Source organism: Polypterus senegalus, chromosome 12 (genome assembly GCF_016835505.1).
Source record: "Polypterus senegalus isolate Bchr_013 chromosome 12, ASM1683550v1, whole genome shotgun sequence".
Taxonomy (NCBI): Eukaryota; Metazoa; Chordata; class Cladistia; order Polypteriformes; family Polypteridae; genus Polypterus; species Polypterus senegalus.
In genome coordinates, this window is record NC_053165.1 from 37,707,036 (window position 1) to 37,732,295 (window position 25,260).

General features: G+C 39.9%; 1 protein-coding gene across 8 annotated transcripts in view; it reads left to right on the forward strand.

Moving 5' to 3' along the window:
- Nucleotides 1–25,260, forward strand: part of atp2b2 (ATPase plasma membrane Ca2+ transporting 2) — a 74,716-nt gene that overhangs the window by 44,207 nt on the left and 5,249 nt on the right. For 5 of the 8 annotated variants that reach the window (XM_039770957.1, XM_039770958.1, XM_039770955.1 and 2 more), the window contains exons 5-18: nucleotides 503–628; nucleotides 1,364–1,456; nucleotides 2,392–2,433; nucleotides 9,629–9,793; nucleotides 10,152–10,366; nucleotides 10,540–10,782; nucleotides 14,747–14,988; nucleotides 15,092–15,326; nucleotides 17,728–17,907; nucleotides 20,016–20,103; nucleotides 20,178–20,284; nucleotides 21,623–21,814; nucleotides 22,679–22,892; nucleotides 23,948–24,159. In XM_039770957.1, the coding sequence (XP_039626891.1) occupies nucleotides 503–628; nucleotides 1,364–1,456; nucleotides 2,392–2,433; nucleotides 9,629–9,793; nucleotides 10,152–10,366; nucleotides 10,540–10,782; nucleotides 14,747–14,988; nucleotides 15,092–15,326; nucleotides 17,728–17,907; nucleotides 20,016–20,103; nucleotides 20,178–20,284; nucleotides 21,623–21,814; nucleotides 22,679–22,892; nucleotides 23,948–24,159 (2,354 nt within the window). The remainder of the gene's footprint in view (nucleotides 1–502; nucleotides 629–1,363; nucleotides 1,457–2,391; nucleotides 2,434–9,628; nucleotides 9,794–10,151; nucleotides 10,367–10,539; nucleotides 10,783–14,746; nucleotides 14,989–15,091; nucleotides 15,327–17,727; nucleotides 17,908–20,015; nucleotides 20,104–20,177; nucleotides 20,285–21,622; nucleotides 21,815–22,678; nucleotides 22,893–23,947; nucleotides 24,160–25,260) is intronic. The other 3 variants (XM_039770959.1, XM_039770956.1, XM_039770954.1) reach the window with 2 other exon arrangements.

Below are 25,260 nucleotides of genomic sequence, written 5' to 3' on the forward strand. Positions count from 1 at the left end.
GTGTGGAATGTGAAGTATATTTTATAACAATGCATCCTGAAATTATGAAGACTGATGAAGCATAGTTGTCAGGTGAAGAAGGAAAAGAGAGGCATACATTGAAAGGATTTGTGCAAGGTTTACAATTTGTAGAGGAAGGAAAACCATGATAGGTAGGTGGAGCCAGTGATGTCCATCAGATAAAACATGATGTAATGAGATGATGCAGGTGGAGCTCAATGCAGCGAAGCATGTCTGTCCATTGAGGAGAGGCAGGGTCAGTAAACTGAGTACGGCATGTTGACAGGTAGTTAGGGGGAATTAAATCAGGCAGGTAAGGTGAGGCAGGTAGTGTGTTAGATAAAAACACTGGATTGAAAATGCATCAGTTTACTTTTTAGTCATGAGAGGACTCATCAAAACTGTTCATAGCAAATGTGCTTTGTGGTGGTGAAGAATAAAATGAAAGCAACCAACATAGAATGCATGAGTGCCACTGACACAAATGCTTTTCTCATTCCAGGAACACATGTCATGGAGGGCTCTGGGAGAATGTTAGTGACTGCTGTGGGAGTCAACTCCCAGACTGGCATCATTTTTACTCTCCTTGGAGCAGGCAGCGAAGAGGAAGAGAAGAAGGAGAAGAAAGGTAATTTCATATTGACTACAGGGTGAACCAGTGACTGATAGGACCCTTACTCTTTTTGTATAGTAAATAAGTAAGAATGTTGCCTGTCTTAGTTTGACCTCTGGACACAAAGACTTTGTCTTGAGCAGAGTGGCCATGAGAAAAATTTCTGTATAGTCTTTTGCAGCCACACAGATGAAAATACTGTTGTAGTTTTTTTTGTTAAAGTGCCCAAGCACAACAAAGTGCCACTTCATGTTTTCCTTCTGAAAATTTTAATACAGGTGAAAAAACAAAGGATGAAACTCAGCTCTCAGGTACAGTGCTCATTTGGCTAGTGGAGTATAGAGCTGACATAAGCAGGCATGAAAAGGTGCTATCAGGGGGCTACAAGTATCATTTTTTCCTTCTCTGCCCAAGTTCTGAATGATACTTTCTTGCATGTGTGAGGGAGATAGCAGCTGGGTGTGCATTGCTGTACATATGTATGGGCTTTGGTGGGTGGCTTGGCTAGTGTATATCCCTACAAACATCCTATAATGGGAATAATTGACCCCTCCAAGGAGGCTGGACTAGACTGGCTGAAAAGCACAGTGCCCCAATTTTCATCACTTTGCAATTGCAATGGTTTGAAAGCAACCTGTGAATTTAGGGTGGAACAGGGGATTAGTGGAGTTGTGCTGCGCAGGCTGTTGGATTCCTTTGACATTCTCTTGTGTTCACTGTTGTCCTTTTTTATCCATTGCTGCTCGCTAGATCCCTCCCATCCCTCCTCTCATCCCATCTCAACTATAACCACAGATGGCGCAGCGGGTACAAACGCATCAAGTAATGCCAACTTAGTCAATGGTATGTTTACAACACAAAATTTGTCTGTTTGTTTTTCTGTCTGTCTGTCTGCCTGCCTGCCTGTCTGTCTGTTTGTCTGCTGGCTTTCTCCTCTGTCTTTCCCCCCTGACAGTAGTGTGCATGTTTTTAGACCTGTGCTTTCTCCTAATCTCAACAGCAGCAAACATAATATAAGGCATATTGAGTCTTCTTGTGTCACATGAAGCCAGCCACACCAGCAGCAGGAAAACTTCTGAAGCTGCCAGGGTAGTCATAGCCAGTGAACACTTGTGAAATGATGCACTTGGTAGACTGTGGCAATGCCAGCCACTTATTGAATTTTATTTTCTTGGACTGCATGACTGTCCTTCTTCATGAAATCTACAATCAACATTCAATTAACAAGTGCAGAGTTACAGTTTGTCACCCTACTGCCACTCAAAACCAATACCAGTTGATTTTGAGAGTTTCTTACCAGTATTTTACTTGTATGCTTTACTCAAGGTTATCTCCACACATGCTTCTTATCCCCAGCAGTAGGCTGTACAGCAAACAGGACACCATACTAGTTGGGAATTGCAGGACCATTACTTACTTATGAGTGTGCCGGAGGTATAGATAGGTATAGATTGTGTTCTTACATGTTTTCTTGGCAGAAGTTATGCTTGCAAGTACTTTAGGGCCTTTACTGGTAACAGAGTGTATAAATTCTTCACACAGTAAGCTAGTAGCCATGTCCAATTAGAAGGGTGCAAAATATTAGCACATAGCTATAGATACTAACACATTCATTAATCAAAGGCTGCTGCTTTGGGCCACTTGGGAGGGGCATGAAGGGCAGGGGTCTGGGGTTAACTCTTCATTCTGTGTGTTTTTCCTTTTGATTTGAATTCACTGTAATGTCTTTGTGATGAATGCATTCTGTCTGTTCTGTCTGTTGTATGTCCTCATCACAGGTAAAATGCAGGATGGGAATCTGGAGGCCAATCAGAACAAAGGTAATTCACTTTACCCTTTCCTGGCCATGCTGCCCATTTGTTTTGCCCTTACCTTGGTTTGTGTTCCTTTCCATACCCAGCCACTGAATCTGTGTCTTTTGGGGACTTTTGTCCCACATCATTTCCTAATATCACCTCTAAGTTCATGTGTTTTTGTTATATATCTTTAGCACATTGCACACTGCATGAGTTATAGTCACTAGATTATATTGAAATTAAATTGGCCTTAATGACATATGTTAAGAACTGCAGCAGTAAGCATTTAACTTTTACATAGTAGGCCTAGTATATGGAAGAAGTACTGTAAAATGCAGAAGACATGAGTTATACTATATGAGCTGAGCCTGATCTGAATGGTAAGCATCAAGCAAAGGGAAGCAGATACTGCAAACCTGAGATATTCAGAAGTGGTTAATGTATGTTAGCTCCAGTTTTTTCATTTCCCAAACATGCATATTCGGGTATTTATGTGGGGACTGGACAGGTTACATATAAGAAAACATGGCAAGGGTTAAGTCCTGCTTATTTATGTTTGAAAAACACTGAGGATGACGTTTCAAGTTTATAGAAACGGAATACATTTAATTATTTCAACATTAACTCTCAAAATGCTGGAGTTACATCATTGTAAGCACAGTGCTGATCTGCATAACTAGCCCAAAATTACAATATAGTGACTTAGAGACATGTGGCAAATGCCACATAACAGTACGTAGCAGTCTTTCTCAAACCCGTGGGGAGAAAATATAAAGTCAACATATACATAAAAATCTGTGACCCATCTTTACCTGTCACGTCCATGACTAACACTTATCTGTGGGCTTTTTTGTTTAACTCTCTTCTGTTCAGTTTCTGTTCCTTTATAACATAGCTAATCTGCATTCAGTCCTTATCTCTGGACTGAGTCTCACCCAATCCTGTGAAATCTTCAAAATTCTCAATAAACTAGATCCAGCAGAATTCTTTCAACTTAAGTGTGAATCACATATTCAAGTACACCAGTGGAAGTTAAGTGAAAGTGCAATAAGCACTGGAGCCAGGAAGCATTTCATTTTCGCAAAGAGTTGTGAGAATCTGGAACAAACTACAGAGTCATGCAGTTGAAGCAGAAACCTTAACAATCTTTAGGAAGTATCTGGATGAGATACTAGGACAGAGTAGCTATTAGTTAAATAAATGAGCCTGATGGACTGAAAGGTCTCCTCTCATTTGTCAGATGTTTTGTATGTTCTTATGTAAGTTTGTCTTTTACCCTTAGGCATTTAGTTTCTTTGTCATGTTTTGCTATTGAGCTCTAGTCTCACTAATATCTGCTGAACTACAACCTTTGCACACATAAAATCTATACTAATAAAAGGCAAAGCCCTCACTGACTGACTGACTGACTCACTCACTCACTCATCACTAATTCTCCAACTTCCCGTGTAGGTAGAAGGCTGAAATTTGGCAGGCTCATTCCTTGCAGCTTACTTACAAAAGTTAAGCAGGTTTCATTCTACGCGTAACGGTCATAACTGAATCCTACTTATGTACATATATACGGCCATAGCCTGCAGCTTGGTCTCCATGTGAGGCGGAGTTGCGTTCCCCCATCACCACACCTCCCACGTAGTTGGCTGCCTGCCTATATTGCGTCCCCCATACCCACACCTCCCACGTAATTGAGTGCCTGCCCATATAAGGCCGTCCGTCAACAGCAATTCAATAGACATGCTGCCGCTAAATATTCGCAGGCAAATCCACAACTTAATACCAGGAATGCCTGTTAAACATCTTAGATACACGAGTACCAATTTGGGTAGTGAACACTTCGATGAATAAAAACCTGTTATCTTTACAACGGTTGACAAACACGGAATGTAACTTGAACACAACACATCCTCCAAATACGAACCTGATTCAAAGAAATAATGATAATCAAATCCTTGACTCATAAAAGTCACAAAACAATTACATTGACAATCATGTTACGTTATTTTTAAAATGTTTCCTTTTCTTTTTCATAACTTCTTTAACACACTACTTCTCCACTGCAAACCGCGGGTATTTTGCTAGTTTATAATAAGTACATGACCCCAAACCACTTTAGTACAAATACACACAGAAACACAAGTGCCTCCCATTATGTCTAGGAAAAAGATACACTCAGAGAATGTCAGTGAGAGAGAGAGACAGAGTGAGACAAAAGCAAAAAATCTAAAATCAATACGTGCTGTTCGGGCTTTAAAGTATGCAAAGCACCACACGGGAAGCATATCGCATATCATTGAGGAGTTTTATTTAATACGTAATATGTGCTGTGATTGGGTAGCTTCTTAACCATCCGCCAATAGCGTCCCTTGTATGAAATCAACTGGGCAAACCAACTGAGGAAGCATGTACCATAAGTTAAAGACCCATTGTCTGCAGAAATCCGCGAAACAGCGAAAAATCCATGATATACAGTATATTTAGATATACTTACATTTAAAATTCGTGATGTAGTGAAGCCGCGAAAGTCGAAGAGCAATATAGTGAGGGATCACTGTATATATATTGCCAAAAGTATTGGGACACCCCTCCAAATCATTGAATTCAGGTGTTCCAATCACTTCCATGGCCACATGTGTATAAAATCAAGCACCTAGGCATGCAGACTGCTTCTACAAACATTTGTGAAAAAATAGGTCACTCTCAAGAGCTCAGTGAATTCAAGAGTTGTACTGTGATAGGATGCCACCTGTGCAATAAGTCCAATTTGTGAAATTTCCTCACTACTAAATATTCCACGGTCAACTGTTAGTGGTATTATAATAAAGTGGAAGCAATTGGGAACAACAGCAACTCAGCCACAAAGTGGTAGGCCACATAAAATCACAAAGCTGGGACAGCGCATGCTGAGGTGCACAGTGTGCAGAAGTTGGTAACTTTCTGCAAAGTCAGTAGTTGTAGATTTCCAAACTTTGTGTGGCCTCCAGATTAGCTCATGAACAGTGCATAGAAAGCTTCATGGAATGGGTTTCCATGACTGAGCAGCTTCATTGAAACCTTATATCACCAAGTGCAATGCAAAGCACATCACCACTGGACTCTAGAGCAGTGACGACATGTCCTCTGGAGTGACGAATCACACTTCTCTGTCTGGCAATCCGATGGATGAGTCTGCTTTTGGTGGTTGCCAGGAGAACAGTACTTGCCTGACTGCACTGTGCCAAATGTAAAGTTTAGTGGAGGGAGAATTATAGTGTGGGGTTGTTTTTCAGGGGTTGGGCTTGGCCCCTTAGTTCCAGTGAAAGCAACTCTTAATACTTCAGCATATGAAGCTATTTTGGACAATTTCATGCTCCCTACTTTATGGGAACACTTTGGACATGGCCCCTTCCTGTTCCAACATTACTGCGAGCCAGTGCACAAAGTGAGGTCTATAAAGAAATCACTCATCGAGTTTGGTGTGGAGGAACTCAACTGGCCTGCACAGAGCCGATAGAACACCTTTAGGATGAATAAGAGTGGAGACTGTGACCCAGGCCTTCTCGTCAAACATCAGTGCCTGACCTCACAAATGCGCTCCTTGTAGAAGGGTCAAAAATTTCCATAAACACACTCCTAAACCTTGTGGAAAGCCTTCCCAGAAGAGATGAAGCTGTTATAGCTGCAAAGGGTAGGCCAACGCCATATTAAAGCCTATGTATTAAGAATAGGATGTCATTAAAGTTCATATGTGTGTAAATGTAGGCGTCCAAATTCTTTTGCCAATATAGTGTGTGTATCCATAAGTATTTCACAGTGACTCTGTATGCCACCACAGTGGATTTGAAATAAAACACTCAAGATGTGTTTGAAGCGTAGACTTTCAGGTTTAATTTAAGGGGTTTACTAAAAATATTGTATGAACGGGAATGACAGACATATTTGTATATAGGGGGCTCAAAAGTATTTGGACAAACTAACATAATCAGAAATATAATGATAATTTTCAATATTTGGTTGAAAGACTTTTACAGTCAATGACCTCCTGAAATTTGGAACCCATGGCTATCTCCAAATGCTGGACTTCCACCTTACTGATACTTTGTCAGACCTTTACTGCAGCTATCTTCAGTTGCTGGTTGTTCATTGGACTTTCTGCTATTATTTTTGTCTTCAGCAAGTGAAATGCATTTCCAATTGGGTTGAGATCAGTTGATTGACTAGGGCTTTGAAGAATCTTTCACTACTTTGCTTTGAAAAGCATTTGCTTTGCTTTTACAGTATGTTTTGGCTCATTGTCCATCTGTACTGTGAAGCACTGTCCTGTCAGTTTTGCATTATTTGGGTGAATCTCAATGGATAATATAGCCCTATACACTTTAGAATTCATCCTGCTACTTCTGCCAGCATATCATCAATAAACACTAGTGACTGACTTCCATTTGCAGCCATGCATGATCGTGCCATAACACTGCCTCCACCATGTTTCACAGATGATGTGATATGCATCAGATCATGAGCCATTTCTTCTGTTTTCCATACTCTTCTCTTTCCAAAATTCTGGTAGTAGTAGGGTATTGTACTGTTAGCCATTATGGATGCTATGAGAAGTCAAGCAAAATGACATCTTTCTTTGGCTAACTGAACAGATTATAATATGTAAGCTTTAAAGACAGCTCAGGCTCCTTATTCAGGCAAGTTGTAGTGACATCCTGGTACACATTTTCTTTTGTCCAAAGAAAACTGTAACAGAACTGGACAGACTTTTAAAATTTTCTTCTGGCAATGTCTAACCTGCTCTTGTTATGCTTGAGGTTTACCAGTGGTTTACACTTTGTGGTAAACCATCTATGTCTACTTTCATGAAGTCTTCTATATATTATAGACTTTGGCAATGATAACAGCTTGTAAGATATTTTTGGTAAACCCCTTGAATTAAAGCTGAAAGTCTACACTTTAATCACATAATGATCGCCTTATTTTAAATCAATTGTGGTGGCGTACAGAGCCAAAATTATGAAGATTGTGTTACTGTCCAAATACAAGGGATGTTCAAAAAAATTTCCACACTTTTTTAACTCTGTTTATTAAGATTTTCAAAGACAAATTACATCATTTTTTTACATAGTCACCTTCATTTGCGATGCAATTTTCCCTGTGTCGTACCAACTTTTTAATGCTCAATTACTACTCCTCCTGCCTTCACCGTTTCCAACAAAAATATAAAAGTGCAGAAACTTTTTGAACATCCCTTGCACTTATAGACCTGACTATATGTATGTCTGTGTATGTGTGTGTGTGTGTATGTACTGTATGTATGTATGTATAAAATTGTGGCTTAATGGGATACGTTTGGTAGCAGCCCAGAATAACACAAAGTAGGCAAATATTCAAAAATGAATTAATGAAATAAACACAAGGATTTAAAAACAGGCTCCGCACATCAGAGACACATGCGTAAAACACAAAATGGTCCTCATTTCAAAGTTAATAAGCCCTGTCTACAAGTTAGGGTTGCTTGCCTCTTTGCCCGTCTTAAAGTAGTTACACTCTTTCCCATATGTTACATTCCCTGTATAATTTGTTTTGTCTTTCTACTGCAAGTTTAGTTCTCACACCAGCATACATCCAGATTCTAGATTAATGGATCTTTGAGGCTCAAAGTAGATTTAAATCCTGCCCATGGGTCACTTTTGGCCAAGCCCTAAAGTAACATTCAGGATCAGGATGGCCTTACTTTTGCCACAGATACACCAGGCTAGGGATTCCCATGGTGGCCACTGGTGTCTAAACGCATACTGTATCTTTCAGTTTATTTCAATTTATTTAACTGAGGCATGTCTCCAAGATAGTTGTCTTTTTGCCCAACCAGTTAAAGAGGCCTCCTAGCTCCTTCCTTCTTAGCCGGAGGACTTGTGGAGCCCCTGTTAGCTGCTGCCCCACCCGTATAAGGAGTGTTAGGTTTACTGGTTTATTGTTGTCCTGCTGTACTCTGTCCTGCATAAGCATTGTCTTTTAATCCAGGTCACCATTATTTGCCTTTTTCCTGGGTACTTCCAGAGCATCCAGTGCATATACCATGCATTTTGCATTCTGCTGGTGCCTTCTCTTCTGTGTCTTCTCTGCTAGTGCATAATTCATTCCTTTTACTTGGGGCTTACTGGAGTCTGCTTCTAAACTGTAGTACTCTTTCCTTTCCTTTTTTTACATGTGTGACATCAGCTATTTGGTTGATTGTTTTGAATGTCATAGAGTTAGTCAGTTGTGTGGATTGAACCATTAGCACAGTGATATAAAAGTCCAATGCCTTAGCCAATAGACCAAAATACCTACTACTGCTTCACCTGTAGACTTTGATTTTAACCCTTATATGTTTTACCCTGAACTCATTGTTACACTTTTATGTTTTGAACAGTTACCTGAGAATTTTGGATCCAACTCATACCTTTGTACTTTGTTTCAGTCTTACCTGCGGAAGATATGTCTCCAGTTTAGGTTTTAGGTCCCACATTTATCTCTGGAGACTATGTCTATTCCTTACTTTTGGACTTTATGTCTTAACCTCAATATAGAATGTGCTTTGAAATCTTCACACTTTTTTCTGAGAATCTCTGTGAAAACTTTTCACTTTCCTGTGGACTCTGTGTACAATACTTAGCTCATTGTTACTTTTGGAGTCTCACTCCCACTGTCATCTGTGGATTCACTGTCTGCCCAGCACCTGTACAGTTGACATCCCATCCTTTCCTAAGAGGTTTCCCTCATGCTCCAAGTGTACATCTCACTACCCCTCTTCCTTCTTTTAAATGTGAAGTCCGCTTCTAGTTGTTGCCTTTGGTGTTCTTGTCTAGTTCTTAATTGTAACCTCTGTGTCTCACTTTTAGTCATAGATTTTATCTCTTATTTCGCATCTATCCAAGGAGTCCAAGTCTTATCCTTTCTTTTACATCCACACCTTACTCTTCCATGTCCACACACTTTGTCATTATTGTCTCTTGCTTTTACTTGAATCCAGTGTCAGTTTCTTGTGCTGTGCTCATCTTTCCCCAGTACCATCACACTCTTGTGTGGTAATTCTCTCTTTGACTTCATTGGTTAAGCTAAACCTGTTAGACTTTAAAGGTAATACTACAATACTACAGTTTTCATGAGATGCTTGCAACATGGTTTGAGGAAGAGGGAAACAAGGAGTGAGTGAAAGTAGACAAAATCAGCATATAATTAATACCTTTTTACATAATTACAGCCAAGAAGCAGGATGGAGCAGCAGCCATGGAAATGCAACCTTTAAAAAGTGCTGAGGGTGGTGATGGAGATGACAAGGGGAAGAAGAAGGCCAGTACACCCAAAAAGGAAAAGTCGGTACTGCAAGGCAAACTGACAAAGCTAGCAGTCCAGATTGGAAAAGCAGGTATGTGGTTTGACTGAAGTGTGATGGATTGTGGCTATGGAAGTCAGTGGGGGTGGAGCTAATGGATCATGGTGGACATTAGAAGGTGGGAATGGGAACTACCAGGATCTATGAGTATAGAATTGTAGGCTCAGATGAGATATTCATTACACATCAGAGTAGTGCTTTGTTAACACATGCCTGGCTCTGGATTTTCTGTGCCTACTGATGTGCCAGAAAGTAAGGTGCCACAGCATAGGTGATGGGCAGCATCTGACTACATCTGACCTTGTGAGTTACATATTTGTTTAACCTTGGCTTGTAAGCATAAAAATATATCACCAAAAGGTTTACTCATCTTGTTTTTGATACTCTACAGGCTTGATCATGTCTGCCATAACAGTCATCATTCTAGTGTTGTACTTTTCCATCGACAACTTTGTCATCCAGAAGCGTCAGTGGCTTCCTGAGTGTACCCCAATCTACATTCAGTATTTTGTGAAGTTCTTCATCATAGGTGTAACGGTCTTGGTGGTTGCGGTACCTGAGGGACTTCCATTGGCTGTCACCATTTCACTGGCCTATTCTGTTAAGGTATTTGCCATACTTTATTGCTGTGTATCCCCTGAATACTTGACTTGAAGTGGCCAGCAGGAAATTGAAACATGGCCCATGCTGTTTTTTGTGTTTGGTTCAGTTGTTTCTTTTTGGACACAAACTGCCATTCTGTGGTAATCGGTTTAATTTTTCATATATTGTTTGTGTAGAAAATGATGAAGGACAACAACCTGGTGCGACACCTGGATGCATGTGAGACTATGGGCAATGCAACAGCCATTTGCTCAGACAAAACTGGCACACTGACTACCAACAGGATGACGGCAGTGCAAGCATATATTGGAGATGTGCACTACAAGGATATCCCTGACCCTGAAGCCATACCAGCCAAGACCTTGGACTTGCTTATCCATGCCATTGCCATCAACAGTGCATACACTACTAAGATCTTGGTAAGTACCTGTGTGCAGCTGTAAACCAGTTCCTAATATGGCTTTGTTAGTATTATGTTCCTAAGCTGCACACTGCTCTGGTCTCAGAGCTGCAATGAAAAGAGGTGTTATAAAAGTGTGCTTGATCTAAATTAGCAAAGCCCCAGCCACCAACAGAGGTGCTATAAGTCAGTTATCTTGGGATATGTCCTACATTTCTTACCAATTGGAGAAAGCCCATCCCCCTCCACCCCTTCCCCCCACCTTCCCACCTTGAATGTCCGCAATGCCTTCCAAGGACACTAAGAGACATTTCGTTCTGTGCCCTTCTGTGTTAAGTAAAACATAAAGAGACTGAAGAGGAAAGATAATCAGGAGTTTTCCAACTTCCCCATTAACAAACTTACAAACCAACAACAGTTCTGAAAATATTGCTGAGTGGGTGAAGTTTTTATAAGCCACATCAAGCCATACTGGGGATCTCCTTTGTATCTGACAGCCTCTGCTGTTGACTTCTGCAGAGTGAAATTAATCATCTAACCACAAGCACTTATTTTTCACAAAGAGATCACACATGATCACTATATTGTAGCCATCGTGGCTCTTTCTTTCTTTTGGTGGAACAAAGAAGAAGAGCAAAGCAAGCTTTTGTGTTTTGTTATATAAAAGGCCTGCCTGTTGTTATGCAATGCATGCATCGCCCAGGGAAAGGCTTATAAATAGCAATGCATGCCTGTTTCAGGAGCTGGTCTCCTTGGAGCACACATCTGTGGTGTAGAGTGAGCAATGCTCTGCAGGGAGCAAGTGCAGCCACATGGGCTGCAGAATGACAACAGCACAGGAACCCGTTGGGTGCCATTTTCTCCAACTTGTCATATGGAAGCCATTGCAGGACAGGTACTATCTTTGGATTTGAAAGGGGTTCTTTTCTTGCTTCCTTAATCTTATGTCTGCTGAAGAGGATGCAGCCTCCATGCTGCCGCCTAGAATTGTGAACACTAAATGTATGATGTGGGGACTGAAGCATGAATGTAACAAGCCAGCTTGATGAGGCACAGGGAAAATGATTCAATAGATTCTAGATTATTTGCCAGGTCACCTAGTTTGGTATCATCTGTAAACTTAACCAGCTTGTTACTTATATTCCTATCCACATCATTTATATACAGTAGATATTAAAAACAGTGGAAGCCCTAGCACTGACCCCAGTGGAATACCACTCTTAACACCAGCTAATTCTGATAGGGTTCTTTGCACCATAACTCCCTGCTTTCTGTGACTGAACCAATTTTGCACCCATCTACAAACAACACACTGAACTGGCACCTTTTAAAATGCTTTCTTAAAGTCATATTAAATAATATTATATATTCCACTTTGATTATATCCTTTTTTGCTTCCTTATTGAATTTAAGCATGTTGGTAAAACATAACCTCCCTCTTCTAAGCCCATGCTTAGGAGCAAAACTGTTCTTGCCATGTGTTCCTCAATCTTTCCCTTAGTAATTCCTTACATTTATCGACATGTGATGTATGTGAAGTTTACTGGCCTGTAGTTGCTTAGTTCTCCAGTAATCCATTTTATATAACTTGATAATATTTGCCATTTTCCAGTCCTTTGGAATTTCCCTAGTGCACAGTGACTTCCCAAAAAATGCATCAAGGGTTTAAATATGTACTCACTAACCTTCTTAAGAACTCAAGGATAAATATTATCTGGTCCTGGTGATTTGTTTGATTTCATCCTATTTAATGTAAACAGTACCTGTCCCTCTACAGTTTCCAAATTACTCAGTTCCTCCTTAGAGGTCCCATTTACTGCTATGAGGTTATCAACGTCCTTGTTAGAACATTAGAACAATGCAGACATTAAGTCCAACAAAGCTCTCCTGTCCTACCCACTTAATTCTTCTAAAAACACATCAAGTCTATTTTTAAAAGTCTCTAAAGTCCTACTGTCTACCACAATACTTGGAAGTATATTCCATATGTCTGTGGTTCTCTGTGTAAAGAAAAACTTCCTAATATTTGTGTGAAATTTACCCTTAACAAGTTTCTAATATGTGAAGAGCACCTGCTATTTCACTGTGTCTAATTCTTAATTCCCCTTTACTATTCCTTATGCACTTCACCTCCTTCTTGACTTTACTTTTACTACTAAAATACTATAAAAATCTCTTTTGGTCATCTTTTGCCTTATCTGCCATGCCCCTCTCTAACTGACTTTTATCCTCCCTAGTATCCTTCTTAATTGTGGCCCTGAGGTTCTCATACGGTGTAATTCACATTGGAGTTATTAATCTTATGCACTATATACAGCTATTTATAACCCTTTATAAACCCACTATGTTAAAACTGAGTTTTTTAACGTCCTACTAATTCCAAAATGTAGGTGTGTATCTGTCCTGCATTATATGTAAAACATTCTTAAATTTGTTCCATTTCTTCTTGACTGTCTTCACATTTAAAAGCTTGTCCCAGTCTGTCCTACTTAGACTTTGCCGCGTCTGCTCAAAATTTGCCCTACCAAAGTTAAAATTAACAAAACACACAGAACTGTATTATACAGTATTATGGACTACTTGACCCTAGTGGTTCAATCATTTCAACACCCTTAATTCTATCCTGATTATTACAAAATAGTAAATCTAGACAGGCTTCCTTCTGCATAAACAGTTTCTGTTCTTTCTGTCCTTCCTAAAAATGTGTATCCCTCTGTGTTATGCTCATCCCCATCTTTTTCATTTGGCCAGGTTTCTGTTATTGTACAAAATCATAATTATACTCCGCTACATACAACTCCAACTCGTTTGCTTTATTTTTGATATTTTTAGCATTAAGACAAGCTATTTTTAACATGTTACTCATTTTACTTTTGCATTTAAATTTTGAGTTAGAATTTACATTACTGTGTTTTCTTATTTTTACAGTATTGTTTGTTCCTTAATGTATAGTTCTAAACCTGGCTTGTCCTAAACTCACTGCCTCCCATACACTAACTTAAACAGTCCTCAACTAACCTTCTCATACCTTTATGGCTCCCCATCACATTGGTGCCCCTCCCGTTCAGATGTAACCTGTCACAGCAGAACAAATCCCATCTGTTCCAAAAGGATTCCCAATTCCCCATAAACGTAAACCCTTCTACCCTTCACCAAGATTTGAGCCATGTATTAAGCCTTATAATCTTTTCAATCTTACCTACATATGATGGGTATGATAAACTTAATAAGTACCTATAAAGATAAAGATTTGGATAAAACTTAAAGAAAATTAATAGTTTGAAACTATTTTACACACAATAAGCCCAGTGCATTACTTCAAACCCTGAACAGAGACATATATAGTGATTTTTGAATTACAAATTAAGCATATATTCTTTGACACGTGGCAGCTGTTAGTCTTTTCTGTGCTGCTTACATTCACTTACCAGGTAACCAGAAAGGTCTTGTTTGAAAAACTCTGTGTAAGCAACAGATTACTAAATTGACCTGTAAACTTTTGTACAGAAGAGACTCTTCAACTAAACATAGCTCATCAGCAGCTATTCATCCAAAATTTTCAAAAATCTTATCAAGTCAAGGTTTGAAGATCTGTGAAGTACTACTGGCTACTACTGAATCTGGTAAAATTGACATGCCAACTTCATATTTCTTATCATTTTCTAAATTCTGTTATGAACCTTGAGGGCAGTGTCATACAAGCTAGACTCAAGGACACATTGACTTCATGGCATTTTAGCATCACTATCCACCATGTTTTCTTATCTGCTTTACCAGGTTGAGACTAGTTAGATTTTATTTTAAATGTTTATGGAGGGATAGTGGCTGATTGCTCATTGTGCATCTATAGGCATCACCAAATTCCAGCATTTGCATAAATACAATCTTTTTCATCTTTTCATTTCAAGGGAGATTCAGAGGGGTTTCCAAACTCAGCATCTTTCCTATGATGACTTTTTAGTCCATCTTTTGTTTTTCTCCAGCCCCCAGATAAAGAAGGTGGCCTCCCAAAGCAAGTGGGAAACAAGACTGAGTGTGGCCTGCTGGGCCTGGTGCTTGATTTGAAACGTGACTATCAGCCCATTCGTGACATGTTGCCTGAGGAAAAGCTCTACAAGGTTTACACCTTCAACTCTGTCAGGAAGTCCATGAGCACTGTGACCAAGTTGCCAGATGGGAGTTTCCGAATGTACAGCAAGGGTGCGTCTGAGATCATCCTGAAAAAGTGAGTGCCTCTACAGGTGGAGTGCAATATATGAAACACATTCTCCTTTACCTGTTTACCTCCTTTACCTGTGTCTGATTTCAGTTTTTGCAAACCACTACAGGTGCTCACGTATCTTAAATGCAGTAGGGGAGCCACGAATCTTCAGGCCTCGTGATCGAGATGAGATGGTCAAGAAAGTGATTGAACCTATGGCCTGTGATGGCTTGAGAACAATATGTGTTGCATATCGGGACTTTCCAGCAAATCCAGAACCTGACTGGGATAAAGAAAATGACATTTTAACAGACCTGTCCTGTATTTGTGTGGTGGGCATTGAAGATCCTGTGAGACCTGAGGTGAGACATGAGGAACACAGTACAGTTTTATTTTGTGAAACAAAAAGGACAAGCACTGACAATGAACAGCTACTCTGCTGTCTACTGTCTGGCATACAGCGCTTAGGACTGGTTTTGAAGGCCCTGTTGCAAACTCCCATTTCAGTTTCTACAGTAGCCCAAATACAAGTTTAACCCAGGCCTACACCAGCCAGTTCATAAGCGTTGGGCCTGTCATATTTGTAATTTTTACTATTTGGTGGAAAGCGATGAAAAAACCCACATTTGTCACTGATGTTGACTGCTGTTAGCCACATGGATTTATGATATTGCTATGGTTAAAAACTCATTAATGGCTGGAACACCCTTGGCATATCAGCATCTTTTTACTAATGGTACATCATCTGTCCATTTTTTATAGTAAATACCAGGCTTTAAATGTACAAAGCTATTGCACAATCATTTACATGCAACAATTTAAAGATGGGTTACAGTCAAGTTAAGTAGTGCACTTAAGTAAGCTGGAGGTGTTGAACCAGCACTCCTGTGGTTTAACGTGTTGGCCTTACCAATTAGATTACACTGCTTGCCACTACCTGAATATGATTGTGACGATGCGGGTTCGCTGCATGCTTCCATCATCCTCACAGGAGCCCAGAACCTGACACTGTCGCTAATGTCACCGATGACCTTGACAGTAAGGCATAACAAGGGAATGGTACAAAAAGATGCCAAGTGCTTTTATTAAAAACAACCAACAAAACAAAGTCCAAATTAAATAAGTGCAGTGCTTTTCAAATCATTAAATAAATAATCCATAGAAACAGAGGTGAAATTGTGGAGGTTAAAAAATTCAATAAATAGAAAAACAACCCTTTAAAACAGTGTCTTCTTTACCTGGCCGCTCCCCTGCTTCTCCCATACGGGCTTCTCAACAGGAGAGTTGCCCTTTCTGCAACTGACCTCACTACTGTCCGATTGCCTTCCGTTCAGCTACTTTACCGGACCGAGCCATGGGTTCCTCAATGGCCAGGTCGCTCATACTAAGGCTCACCTTCCCAAGACTCCACGACTCCCGCTGTCATCTCAGCCTTACACGGCCAGCCGTCCTCCTTCTCCGGTCACTCCAGCTCCTTGATCACTTCTGTACCACCTAGTGTCGGTCAAACACCAATGCTAGGACTTGCTGTCCAGCTGCCCACGCACTAGTGCTCTCTCTCTCTTTCACACCGGCTTTCTGTTTGCTGCTTCCTGCCTTTCTTCCTGAAACCTCAGTTTTTCTTTCTTTCCTTTTTTCTTCTTCCTTCTTTCTTTCTCCCCCAAACCGGCTTGCGTTTCTATTTATGAAGAGGACATGGCAGCTGTAGCAATCAGCTGCTCCTGGGAACAATTACGGATGTGGACGGTTTCTCACCTGTGCACTTAGGTGAGAAACGCCCACACCACGAATCCCCCTGGAACTTCTTCAGCCACTCAACCACCACGCCCCCTCACTAAGCTGCAAGAGCGACGATTATTTATTTAAAATTGGCCTCTTGACATGAGCTGTGGACCCGCTATACCACAGTGATCCAGAGGGGATAAAGAAGTAGAATGGAATCCACAAATGTTTCCATTACATCCATAGGTGGAAGTTTGTGGCATAGTGGCACAACAGCTAAACAAGAGTACAATAGGTTTAACTTACATGGCTCAAGCACCTCCATCTCTCAGGCAGGATTGGCTGAATATTGTTGCAATTAGTGTGTAGTATTTATTCTCTTCCCATGTTTCTTGAGGCATTCAGGCTTGGTTTCACTTCATGTGAATTACAAACGGTACTTGTCAATTCAGCTCATAATCTGTCATGGTAAGAGTCAGGTAGCTGACATCTAATTAGAGAGGGTGAAAGCGGTGTATACTGCTCACCACATCATGCAGGAAGGATTGTGAAGACTGTCTTTTAGTACAAAAGACTACACAGATGCAGTTTTACACCAATGCAAGTAAAATTTACTCAATCTGAAGATATGTTATTTAAAGCAGAAATAATCTTTGATCTATTATTTAAATCCAGTTAATGAACATAATGTACAATAAATAAGCAGTGCTATGCAGTTTCTTTGTGTAGTAACATTAGAACACTCTAGATGAGAACAGGCCATTCAGCCCAACAAAGCTCTCCAGTCCTTTAATTTCCATAATTTCTCATGTGTTTTATTAGTCAAATTTATTATTTTAAACTGACAAATTATACATTGACTAAATACCTAACAACAGATATGGTATCACTAGAGCCACAGTTGAATCAGAAATGGCAGCAAGAGGTTCCATCCTTACTGACTTGCTAGTTAATTGCTTAGATCTCTCTGAACAACTCAGAGGCTTTAGGGGCAGGGCCTCTTTTGCAGCTTCTCTCTCTTATCAACTTGGATTTTTTCAGGTACCAGAAGCCATCAGAAAATGCCAGCGTGCTGGAATCACTGTGCGCATGGTTACAGGAGACAACATCAACACGGCCAGGGCTATTGCCATCAAGTGTGGTATTATTCACCCAGGAGAAGATTTCCTGTGCATTGATGGGAAAGAGTTCAACCGCAGGATCCGTAATGAGAAGGGCGAGGTGAGTGGTGAGTTGAAATGAAACACTTTGTCCCCACTGCTGCCCTCAATTTTTAAATCTTCCCCAACACTATCTGATCCATTTGATCCTTCTCTTGCAGTATTTCCCCATTCCACAACCTGACCAATCAATAACTACCATAGGTTTTGCTCAGGGGAGAATTCCTGACCTTCACTGACCTATTGTACCACAAGCCTTCACAATGTCACTGCTATACAGTTTGTTGTGTGTACACCAACTGTGAAAGATGCCCCACGTCAGCTCTGTGGCTTTTGTTCACACAACGTCATGTTCCCTGTCTTTTTTGGACTGCTCAGTTACTTGCTGTCATGAAAAATCAATAGGCCTCTTGCTTGACTGGCACATAGCAGGACGGGATACCCTTAGGCCGGGTTTATACTTCACGTGACGCGACGCATGCCGCAGCAGACGCTCCTGCTATGCAAGTGTTTTACAGTTTATACTTCCGCGCGTACTTTACGTAAATCTGGAGGAATCCAGCAGGTGGCATTGCAAGATTTTATCACAGTGAGAATAGGTTTGGTTTCTCTGTGTTGTGAATTGCCTGGAACAGCCATTAAATTCCAATGACATCTTACCGCAATATCTCTGAAAAGGATGTTTAATGATTAAATCCATCAATCCAGGGATGTGTCCATTCCAGCCAGTATTGGGCATAAGGCAGAAACAATCCCTGGACGAGGCATCAGCTCATCGCAAGGTGAATACAAGCACTCACACACACTGGAGTCATTTTAGCGGCACCAAATCCCCAAATCTGCATATCTTTGGAAGGAAACCAGAGCACAGTGTGGAATCTAAGCAGGAAATACCAGCAACATGACTCCCTGCGAGAGCTACTGCTCTGCCACCGTGTCACCCCCATGTATGTAATTAGTAATAGTATTCATTATTTAAATGAAATTAACGATTTATCTGTAAAATGTAACATATACACTTTAATGCATTTCATCATGAAAGTGATATCAAGTACTGTATAAATCTAAAGATTCTAAATTTGCTGAGAGTTGGAATATCATACATTTAATGTATTCTGTGTGGTGATCTATTGCTATTTGCTGTAGTGATTAAAAACTGGGATGGCGTTTACGACGGTCTACTTTAATGATAAAGTAAATTACGAGGTTAAAATGGACATTTCGAGATTAAAGCCGAAATTTCCACTTTAATCACAAAATACTCCTTTTCACCATGTCCTTAATTTTTTTTCTCAGTGGCTCAAATATAGCACTGTACAATATGTTGCTGTTGTGAAGTAGAAAAAAAAAATAGGGCACAAAAGATGGTATGTGAGACTTTTAAAATGTATCATGTCACTACGATCGGAAATATGAGACGCTTGAATATAAAAGCAACACAAATGCATCTGTATATCGGCATTTTGCTTCACCACATCGAACCATTCATCAAACATCGAAGTGCGCACATCGATCCCGTAGGATCCGCATAGAGGCTTTCTGTCACAAGTAGATAGTAAACAGAGGCTCTGACATCACGTTCCGTCTTTGAGCACACTGTGCCCCCTGACTTTTTGCTGGTACTGCAACTCGCATACGCATCATGTTAATTTCTCAGGACCTGCTCAGAGGACACATCAAATGAACGCTAGGAACGCGTGGCGGCCATGATGCGGGCGTGTACATGTTCTGAGCGTGAAGTATAAACGAGCCCTTAAGGGTGAATCTGCATGGTATGGTCTCTGTTGAAAATGTTTGTTTTTCCTGTGCTTGTGTGTGTTTTTCTCCAGGTACTCTGGTTTTCTCCCACATCCCCAGAGATGTACAGGCTATTAGTGCTATAATAGGCCTCTTATCCTGTATTAGATTAAGAGGGATTGATAATGTTTGCTATGTTAAAAAGAACGTTCTATTTGTCATATCCTACAGGTATATTACTACAAAAAAAAGTTTCAACGGCAGGGATATATTTTCCAAATTCATTGTCCATAGTGTGTTGTATTGCATAGAGTATGAGTCTTAAAAACTGCTGAACAGAGTACACCTTCCTGTATTCACCTCTTGTCATTTCTTATCCCTTTTCCATGTTCAATACACCTTCATTTTTTGTCGCATAATTTTCCTTTTCAGGTTGAACAGGAACGCATTGACAAAATTTGGCCTAAGCTGCGGGTGTTAGCAAGATCATCTCCTACGGACAAGCACACCCTAGTGAAAGGTAGGATTCGCCAGGTTTATGTTACATATTACACCTGGCTTACATCTTAACCACAGTCTACTTCTGTTACACAGGCATTATTGACAGTACAATGTCAGACCAGAGGCAGGTGGTAGCTGTCACTGGTGATGGCACAAATGATGGCCCTGCACTGAAAAAAGCAGATGTTGGCTTTGCAATGGTAAGTTCAAAAGACGGGATGTGCTTCTACTCACACATTAAAATGGTGACCAGAGTTGGTGCTAGACAGCAAGGGAGTTCTTGTTTGTAGAACAGAGAAAAACACTGTGGATGTTTTGAATGTAATGTTTCTGGTTGAATCGGGCAGAGCACCAAGAAAAATCTATACAATATAGTACTCACAAGATAGGCTGCCAGCATGAAAGTGAGTCTGAATTGAAAGGCTTTATTTTGTAGTACCTTACAAAAAATATCCAACAAGTTAAATTGCACAGCAGCAAATAAGACAACTACTAGGTTCTTGAAATAACCTCCAACTAACCTGCCAGTGGACTGTTTTTTATATAAACCTTGGAACAGGACATTTCCTACAATAAGGTTGAACTTTTACAGATCCGTAAACAAGTAACTAAAAGGATCATTCAATTTAAAACGCATTTACTGTAAGTAGTCCTACTATACTACAATGGACTTTGTTGGATGGCTGAAAGATTCTGGACATTTGAAGCCAGGAAACATCTCAAGTTTGGCGAATGTCTGGAACCGTCTGGCTTTGTGTGTGTTTGATATTAAGAGATACATTTTTTTCTGAATGACAGAAAATGTTGAGATATTGGATGTAAGACAATAAGAGAGTGGTGGGCATTGGGATGTATAGGAATGGTGATGTCAGAAGACATGTTTACCTTAAGGGTAGTGGGAATGATGAAATATTAAGAAAAAAAAATAAGTTTACTAGACACAGGTGTAAGGTAAGTACTTTTTAAATAAAAGTCCCAGAAACTGCCAATTAAATAGAACCTGAAAATGTGTTATGAAGTTATTACAGTCTAAGTTTGAAAAATATATACCAGAAGTATCAAATTTGGACTATAATATAAATCATAAAGCAAGCAGCACATCTATAAAGGCAACAACAGATTTCATAAATCTGTAATTACTGTTTCATATGCCAGCTACTCAGACATGAATTTATCAGAGAAATCATTAATGTAATTTAAGTAATCCTATTTTTGGATCTCAGGCATACAGTATATCGAGATTGCCAAGGAGCAAAAGACCTGAGACAAAGGTGAAACCTGAGAAACATTATAATAATGACTAGATCTGCAAGGAGTGCAAGATGTTTGCAGAAGTGCTAGAAGGTAGATTTAAGGAGACTTGTAATGTGGTAGATATAGTGAGATGGTAGGATGGTGGATGTCAGAAAAAATAATTGAACTACTTGACAGTATTAGATGACAGACATTGGGAGGCATAAGTGATTTACCAGACTAAAACTGCAAGATAAAAGGAAACGACTGAGTTGATGCTGTCTCATATTTGTTCTGATGTGCAGGGTATTGCTGGTACAGATGTGGCTAAGGAGGCTTCTGACATCATCCTGACAGACGACAACTTTACCAGCATTGTGAAAGCTGTCATGTGGGGTAGAAATGTTTATGATAGCATTTCCAAGTTTCTTCAGTTCCAGTTAACTGTCAACGTGGTGGCTGTCATTGTTGCCTTTACAGGTGCTTGTATAACTCAGGTGAGACCCTTACAAGTGCATGCCCTGTTATTTTGTCTTTATGCTACAGTTACCTTTAGGGATGGTTGCCTTTCCAATATCTGGTCACTTCATATAAGGTGAGACTATCTAGGAAGGTTTAGGACAAATTACAATTGAGAGCTGGTGAAGTATCTTTTCTGACTGATTTTGTAATAAATTACAAAACAATGACACCTAGTGGCAAAGAATTCCTGTGAAAGCATTTTCAAACACTACTTAAGGCAGTGTTTCCCAGCCTCGGTCCTGTGGGCACACTGTGGCTGAACACAGACTCAGTCGAGGGGAGCTACAATAGCTACAGATTTTCATTCACATCATTTTCCTATGTATAAACAAGAGCATACAATTTAATGAAATAGCTTGCCTTCATAATTTCTTACCTAAGTATATTTTACTTCAGTAAGAAAAACATCTAAAGGTTGGTTGACAGGAGTGAACTGGTACCTCTTAACCCCACTGTTCTCCTCTCTTTTTCATATAAAAATATCTGCTTAATATGAATTGTGAATTGCCAGCTGTTTAAGAAATAAAGGAAGCAAGTAACATTAACATTTAGTTAAGCAAATCACTTGTGCACCAAAATCTGTTACTACAATACATACTTTCCAGAATTGAATCTAAAAGTATAGTACACACTATTAGTAGCTTCTTGGAGTGCACATCTGAGGTGGGTCTAATCAAATTATAGTAAGTCTGCTTATTAGGAACTTAGCTACAGTCTTTGAAAACCTGTGAATACTGTGCAATTCCAAGATTGTTTTGTTGTCTTTACCTTAGTAAGGATTGGTGGAAAGGCCAGTCTCACAACAAAATGTCCTCACTGTGTCCTTTTAAATTTGCCAGGACTCCCCACTTAAAGCTGTCCAAATGCTTTGGGTTAACTTGATCATGGACACTTTTGCATCCCTGGCTTTGGCTACTGAACCCCCAACAGAATCTCTGCTGATGAGGAAGCCGTATGGTAGGAACAAGCCTCTAATTTCTAGAACAATGATGAAGAACATCCTGGGACATGGTGTATACCAGCTTATCACAATCTTCACCCTGCTTTTTGCAGGTTAGTATGACTGAAATCTTCTGTGTAGGGCAACTGCAAAAAAGAAAGAATTTTCAAAACACCTCCACCAGGTGGTCTTGCTTCAGTGCAGATTCTAAATCACATGCATGCAGATGTAAATCTATATTATAGTCCTAGCTTAGTGATCCCAATTTCACTTCTCAATTCACATCACAGCTGTTATCCTTTCCCAGTCCTGACACCAGCTCTGGATGTTTTCCCACTTCCAACTTCAAAATCTGATGACTCTTTATATACTTTCAGCCATTAATTCATTTTTTTGTTTCTTGTTTCATGTACGGATGTTTTTTGTTGTGTCCATTCAGTTACTGTTTTACTTATCTGTCATAATTCATCATACATTCAGACTCCTCCTTCTTCTTAGATTATGGCTATCTGTAACTTCAGTTCATGCATTATTTCCTTATCCACTTCGGGTGCTAATATGCCCTCCTAGCCCAATAAACCACTCTCCCACCCCACCCCTCCACCCCATATGGATGTTATTTGTAGGAAGACAGAATTAGTATATAATTTTCTGATGCACGCACTCAATTGTATCTTCTTTTTAATTTTCTCAGTTTAACATCCGATTCAGTTTCCTCTTTAAGCTTATGCACAGTTTTCCCTTTCCTTTGATGTTTCATATACTAACTTTAACTTAGATTCTCCTTCACTTACCAGTTAAGTCATTAACTCATGTAAATGTTTATATTTCATGTTATTTTCCTACACCTATGCCGTCTCAGATTCGCCTTCTCCTTTGCCATTTAAGACACCATTTTTCCTCTCCAAATTCAACTTTAAAATGCCTCTCATTTCTTCCTTCAAGAACTGATCCCTTCTTCAGATTGTGTCATCTTTTTGAGTACAGTCTATAACTGCCTTTTCTTTTCAAGTCTACATGATATTTCTTTCCAAATTAAACAATGAATTAATTTCAATTTCATAGAATGTTTTTGTCCCTCATTCAGACTAGGTCACAGATGCCTTATCTCAGTTGAGATACAGATACTGTCTGCTGAGCTACCATGATTAATTTTTTTATTTTTAAGGTGAGAAGGTTTTCAACATCGACAGTGGCAGGAATGCACCACTCCATTCACCTCCTTCAGAGCACTACACTATCATCTTCAACACTTTTGTCATGATGCAGCTGTTCAATGAAATTAATGCCCGCAAGATCCATGGTGAGAGAAATGTTTTTGATGGTATCTTCAGGAACCCTATTTTCTGCGGAATTGTGCTGGGAACTCTTGGTATTCAGGTAAATAGAAGCTCTTATTTGTTCTGCCCTTTGACAAGTAGCTATAGTAGACATTTGCCATTTTGATTTTAATACAGTACCATTAAGATGGTTGTGTCTCGCTTTCCACACATTTGTTTGTTTTTGTTTCATTCTGTGACTTTCATTTTATGCATGTCACAAATTCTGTGCACAGTTTGATTGGCTCCCATGTACTTTTTCTTTGATCAAGTAGCTGTGGTATTGGTTGAGGAGAAAGTAGACATATAAGGCATATTTTCAAAATAGAACAGCAGTCTACAATCCTTAGAGAAGACAATCTGCTTGTCAAAGTTCCATTTTTGTAGAGAGCAGATGTTGCTACCTGCCTTGTGCACCATGAGTCAAAAGAACAATTAGTCCTCAGAGTATAGTCCACAGAGAGCTATATGATTGGTAAAGCCAGTGAGTGTGAACTGCTGTGACCTTTTCCATCCATGCAATCTCCCTTGAAAGCAACAACCTAGATTGGAGTATCATCAGGCAATACTGGGGAACTCAGCAAACTCGCATGATTAGTAACAGTGAAGACTGTGGTGACTCTTGTGAATTATGTGAGTTCACCTGCTGTAACAGACCAGACAGGAATGTCATTTGATAGGTTAAAATTGTTGTTGACTGCAGAAAGACACATTAACAGTGGAGGAGACTGACCTTTGGTGGCCCACTCTGATCACACAAGTTCATTTGCCAGAATAGTCCAGACTAGAATGTCATCATGTGATGGAACAATTTTGTGAATTACAGAAAGCTACGCTATCAGTAGTGGTGGATACTAACCTACAGAGATTCTTTAACCATGCAAGTTTTCTTGCAGTAAGACACAAGACTGAACAATCATCCATCCATCCATCCATTATCCAACCTGCTATATCCAAACTACAGGGTCATGGGGGGTCTGCTGGAGCCAATCCCAGCCAACACAGGGTGCAAGGCAGGAAACAAACCCTGAGCAGGGCGCGCACACGCACACGCACACACACACCTACACACCAAGCACACACTAGGGAAAATTCATTCAAGAAAAAATACTGTGAGCATTGTGTGGTGGTGGGGGGCATATAACAAGCAATGGCGGAGAGT